Source organism: Bison bison, unplaced genomic scaffold, assembly GCF_000754665.1.
Source record: "Bison bison bison isolate TAMUID 2011002044 unplaced genomic scaffold, Bison_UMD1.0 scf7180017864492, whole genome shotgun sequence".
NCBI lineage: Eukaryota > Metazoa > Chordata > Mammalia > Artiodactyla > Bovidae > Bison > Bison bison.
In genome coordinates this window covers 3,874,224-3,880,360 of record NW_011495051.1, presented here as the reverse complement: position 1 = coordinate 3,880,360, position 6,137 = coordinate 3,874,224, and the positions used below count along the sequence as shown (strand labels likewise).

General features: G+C 59.0%; 1 protein-coding gene across 1 annotated transcript in view; it reads right to left on the bottom strand.

Moving 5' to 3' along the window:
• Positions 1-6,137, bottom strand: part of KDM4B (lysine (K)-specific demethylase 4B) — an 89,971-nt gene that overhangs the window by 67,031 nt on the left and 16,803 nt on the right. The window contains 1 exon segment of the mRNA XM_010828455.1: positions 5,481-5,674. Within this exon segment, the coding sequence (XP_010826757.1) occupies positions 5,481-5,674 (194 nt within the window).

Sequence of the window (6,137 nt, the reverse complement as noted above, 5' to 3'; positions counted from 1 at the left end):
GGATGGGTGGGGGAGCGGGTGGGAGGAGCTGGTCCCCTGGGACAGGAGGCGCAGCTGGGCACTGGACCGCTGCTGCCTGGGCTGGGCCTGCAGGGGGGTCCCCAGGGGCCAGCAGGGCGCCCATCAGAGGGGAGGGGAGCAGCCCAGCAGCCCCCGCCCCCAAATAGCAACAGACTTGAGCCCAACTTATAGTCTTTTCCCCAAGCTGCAGCCAGAGGGCAGGGAACACTAGTTGGCCTCCTCCCTGGGCCCCAAGGCAGGGAACACACCTTCAAATGTGCCTGTGCGCACACAAGCACACTCATGCCCACACATGCGCACACATGCACACTCTCACACACACACACACACCTCCAGAGTATCAAGTGCAGACTCAGCCGATTGCCTGCTTGGCATTACATTTCCCAGCAGCAAAAGAAAGCCTGCCTGATCCCTCTCCTACAGAACTCCCCTGAGCAAAGATGCCAAAGAAAAACTGCAGGTGCCAAGGAGTCAAAAGGAGAAATTCTCACCACACCTAGAGCAGCGCTCAGGCTCCTTAAAGGTCAGGGAGAAGGCCAGGCTCTCCACACCCAGGCTCTCCCCCCCGCACCCCCTTCCACCAACTGCCTGCGGCAATCTGCCCGTCACACCCCAGGACTGAGCACAACATGAGAGCCTCTCCTCCGTGCCCTGACTTGGGTGAGCCTGATTCCCCAGCAAACACAAGCAGCTGGGGAAGCCGGGGAAAACCAACCGCAGAGTCCAAAGTCATGGCCAGGACAATCCCCACAGGGAACACAGTTGGTCCCGCCCGGTCTCCCCACCCCTATGTGTGGATATATAGCCCTATGTCCAGGCAGCAAGCATAGGCAGGTGTGTAACACACTCATCTATGGTTTCTGGCGGCGTGCTGCCCAGGCAGCCCAGGCAGATGCATGGACCCTGGGACGCTGACCCAGCACCACCTGCACCCAGGCCCAGCCAAACAGGATGGGTCCCCGAATCACACAGAACTGCAACGCCCACCTCCCGCCACCCACGACCTCCTGGCCTCACTGCCCGACGTCCAAGCTGCGGGAAGGCCAGGTCTATTTTAAATCCTGTCTCTAAAGGGATCTGGAGCCTCAGATCTGCAGGTATTCTTAGCCTCGCTGCCTGAGTGCGGCACAGTGCCGGCCTCGCAGAGTAAATTCCACGACTTTATCGACACCAGGCTGTTTGCATCACGCTGACACTCAAGTCACACTGCCAAAGTAACAACAGGCTCAGACAGGCTCAGGAAGACATGCAACCTGAGTAAGTCAACACTTATAAGAGAGTGCTGCCACCGTAACACTGAAATAGTTGCAATTAAGCTCCTGTAGTCACAAGAGCAGTGGTGTGATCAGGGAGACAGATGTGGGCGTGCGATCCACTGGGGAACACTCAGGGCCCAGGGGAAGGGTCGGGAGCAGGGCACCGCCCTCCCAGGATCCTGGGTGGCTCCTGAATCCGCAGCCCAGGGACAAGAGGACACCTCGGCAGCCCCTGCCACCCTGCCCCCAGGGTGATGTCTGTGTTGGCCCAGGAGGGAGTGTGGCCTCCACACGCCATGAACCTCCATGCCCGTGGTGCTCCCAGCTCTCCTGGTAATCAGAGCCCTCCCCCTCCCATGCAAGGCTGCTGGGGATGGGGACGCATCGGGGACCGAAGGCCCTGACTCCATGGGGTCCATGTCTAGCAGGGAGACTGACACCTGCATCACACACGGCCTGCACGTGATCACTGAAGGATGAGCGTGGGCTGCCATGCCAGCATCTGGGGTCCCCACCCTGTCCAGCTGAACTGGCCACACTGGCAGCGTGAGGGACCCCATGTGCACTCCCACCCCCTCTGAACCAGAAGCCAAGATTCAGGTCCCTTCCAGAATGTTCTTCCTTCAGGGAACCAGAGCTGTGTTCAGCACACCCCTCTGGCTGCTTCTTAGCACTCAGGAATCAGGCTGGAGGGGGCAGGTGGCGGCAGGGACAGCAGGGGCCACCCCAAGCAAACCAGGGATGCAGCACAGGGGTCAAGGTGCTGGGGGCCGTCCTGGGGGCCAGGGAGTGTGCAGAGCCAGACACCACCCTGCCCGTCACCCAGGGCTGCTGGCCCTCATGTCCCCAGCGTCCACTCTCTCAGGGACCTCCCTCGAATCCAGTCCCACTGCTTTCCAACCACCCTGGACCCCAGTGTGCCTGCTCACTCCTATTGCGGGGTCCCTCCCTGCTCTTCCCCAGCCGCATGTCCCAGAGAACACACCAGGGCCCCAGTCTCCAGGGGTCACCCTGCGCCTGAAAGCTCCAGCTCCCATTCCGAGCACACGCCAGGACCTAGCAGCGGTGGCTTGCTTTTTAATCGTTCTTTTCTTTTTTATAAGGAAAAGATGGGTTTTCTCCCCTTAGGACCCCTCTGGTGAGAGACCCCAACCAAACCCAGGCTGAGCAGAGCTGAGCGGTCCCACTGCCAGGAGGCAGACTCTCCCCCTGCCATTGTTCCCAGGGGGCCGTGGGGGCGACAGATTGCTGCCCCTACCAGGCAAGGAGTCTAGAAAAACAACGTGGGAGATTTCCACCACTGCGCCTGGAGCCATGGCCAGGAGGGAAGGTTGAGAGCGCCATCTAGTGGTCATTGGGGAGCAGAGTCAGGGCAGGACTGGACAGTTCAGTTCAGTTCAGTCACTCAGTCGTGTCTGACTCTTTGCGACCACATGGACTGCAGCACGCCAGGCCTCCCTGTCCATCGCCAACTCCCAGACTCATGTCCAACATCTTAAACTCATGTCCATTCAGTCAGTGATGCCATCCAACCATCTCATCCTCTGTCGTCCCCTTCTCCTCCTGCCTTCAATCCTTCCCAGAATCAGGGTCTTTTCCAATGAGTCATTTCTTTGCATTAGGTGGCCAAAGTATTGGAGCTTCAGCTTCAGTATCAGTCCTTTCAATGAATATTCAGGACTGATCTTCAGAATGGACTGGTTGGATCTCCTTGCAGTCCAAGGGACTCTCAAGAGTCTTCTCCAACACCACAGTTCAAAAGCATCAATTCTTCGGCACTCAGCTTTCTTCACAGTCCAACTCTCACATCCATACATGACTACTGGAAAAACCATAGCCTTGACTAGATGGACCTTTGCTGGCAAAGTAATGTCTCTGCTTTTTAATAAGCTGTCTAGGTTGGTCATAACTTTTCTTCCAAGGAGCAAATGTCTTTTAATTTCATTTAATTAAAAGGACTGGACACAGCCACTCAAGAGACCCTGGTGGCTGCTCTTCCCTCCACCGATCAGGCCAGGGAGCTGGGCCCAGCAGCACACACACAATATACACACACAATACACACACATACACAGGTACCTGATACACACACACTCACACACGCTTACACTAGGTATATAGATACCTGACAAGCATATACACACACACACTCATATACACACACCCATGTGTATACGTTCACACTCACATACATATACTCACATACACTAACACACTCGTTTGTATACACACAAACACAAATACCCACACAAATACTCACATACGAATGTATTCACATATACACAGATACACACTCACATGCACACATGCAGCCCCAGCCTGGGTATCTGTCCGCACTGTGCCCACCAGGCCCATGGGGAGCACACTGCCTGTGGGAAATGGCGCCAGAACCCCCAAATGTGGGTCTGGGCAGAACAAGGGCCCTCCCACCAGGCAGTCCCAGCCCAGTGCTGCTGCGCAGGGAGCTGTGCTGTCGGGGAGCCTTGGGGGCAGCTCTGGGCAGCATCCAGACAGGAAGCCCTTCTGCTCCGTGCAGAGGACCACACCACAGGCACGAGACTCAGGCCACCATCACCGACCCCACCAATTTCTCTCCAAATCTCTCTCAAAGACGAATACCCCCAGTGCCTGGAGGTTTCGATCATCATGGGCTCATGGGAAGCCAGAGAGAGGCACACAAGAAGAGACACAAGTTGAGGACAGGAAGCCTGTGGATGGTAACAAAAGCCCAGCAACCCACGATGCTGCACAGCTGCCAGAACCGAGAGCCCGCGGCCAACAGAAAAACAGCCCCAAAGACAGCCATGGCCCAGCCCTGCGATCTGACGACGTGTTACCTCTCACGGCAGACAGGCCTCTGCAGGAGGTGTTACGTAGAGGCCCCTGAGATGGGGACCATCCTGCATTCCTAGGCCCAGTGTCATCACAGGGTCCTCGTAAGAGGGAGGGGAGGGTCAGAGGCAGAGAGACAGGAGATGCTGAGCTGCTGGCTGTGAGGATCCAGGGAGGGGCCGTAAGCCAGGGCTGTGGTGCCTCTAGAAGCTGGAAAAGGCAGGAGCTGCTGCTCCCTGGAGCCCCCAGAGGGACCAGCCCTGCCCACGCCTGGCTTAAGCCCCATGAGGTCCAGGTCAGACTCCTGGCTCCAGGACTCTCAGAGAACGAATGTGCGGGGAAGTAAAGCCACCAGACCTGTAATCCTTTGTCACAGCAGCCCTGGGAAACCACACGTCCCAGCTTCCCCTGCCCGACTAAGTGGGAACCATGGCCAGACTGGGAGGGGCACGGGGGCTTCGCCCTGTCCATGGCAGAGGCAAGGGGAGGTGGTCGCAAGCCAGCGGCCAACAGGGGGGCCTGGCTTCTGGGCCCTCTGCCCAGAGGGCCTGTTCCCCACCCCTCAGCAAACGGCCCAGGATGTCCCCATGACTTGGGGGTGGAGGGTAACCTTCCTCCCAGGGCTCAGCTCTCTGCTGGGATAAGGCAGGGCACCTGGGCCAGGGCCCACCTGGGTCTCTGCTGCCCCCCAAACAAAAGCGAGCACAGCTCTCCAGCTGAGCTCCTGAGTGTCTCCCTCTGCTCCCCAGCTCCTGTCCCCTTCTGAGCTGCAACAACTACTGTGACAACAGAACCAACCTCCTAACAGCTGGGGAGAGGCAGAGAGATACAGCGGCCCCAGCTCAGGAGTCTCTGCTGGAGATGCAGGGAGCACTGACAGCCGCTCGCCATCCTACCAGCAGAAGCCATCAGGGGAGCACTCAGCTCAGAGCTACCAGCCCACTGCGCTGGACATCCGGCCCAGCCTGTGGGGCCCGGCACTCACAGAGTGCCTTTCAGGGGCCTGCATGCCCGCCCCCACACTGCAAACAGAAAGTGGATCCCACCCCTCAGAAATCAGGAGGGGCAATACTAACCCCACTCCAACCTGGAGGTCAAGAAGGAGGTACAGGGAGGCTGAAACCGCGGTCCCACGAGCCCCAAGACCACAGCCCCACACAACCCCACAAGGCACTATCGGAAGCCTGGCCACGGGCACGTTCAGTGTGAGGCTCTCTGGGTGAAACCACAAGCTCTGCGGATCTGAAGCTTGTTTCTAGGGGGCTTGCATGGCCTCGTCTAGTGGGGGCTGGGCTGGCAGAGCCCTACCCAGCACGGCAGCCATATCCCCCCGACCTGGGGAGCCCCTCGCATCTCCCTGCCTGCTCTCACCAGGACTTGGGCTCCCCGAAGTGCAGGTAGTTGATGCTGTACAGGTCCATGTCCTCCGTGTGCCAGGCGAAGGTGGTCTTCCACATGCCGAAGTACAGGTAGGGGGTGTTAACGCCCTCGATGATGGTGCCGCACTCACGCTCCACCATGTCCAGGATGGTCCGCAGGTTCCCGATGTTCCACTGGGCCACGTCCTGCAGGGCGAGCACACGGTCAGCCCGCTGGCCACCCTGGGGCCAGCTCCCCTGACCTCGCCCCCAGACGCCATCAGTGACACACCTACCTCATCCCCTCTGAGCCCCCCACAGCAGCATGACCCCCGCACAGGGACCGAGAGGCAGCAACCGCCCCACACTCACGCACCTCACAGCCTCACCCAGGCTGGTGTCCAAAACCCACCCTGGGCTGCGCACAGCCCCCGCCCTGGGCCAGATGGTCAGACGCAGCTACCCCCAGTCCTGCACTGAGCTGTGCGTGGTTGTGTGGGAATCGTGGGCAGTGAAGGCCACGCTGCAGAGGCCATGGCCAGTGAGGAATAATTCACATGCCTTGAGCTCACTGACACAGAGGGAGAAAGGACACATCTAACGGGACCTCACAGTCATGAGCCAGACAGGCCTTCCTGCACCTTCCCACCGCGGAGGCGGGATGGTGCTC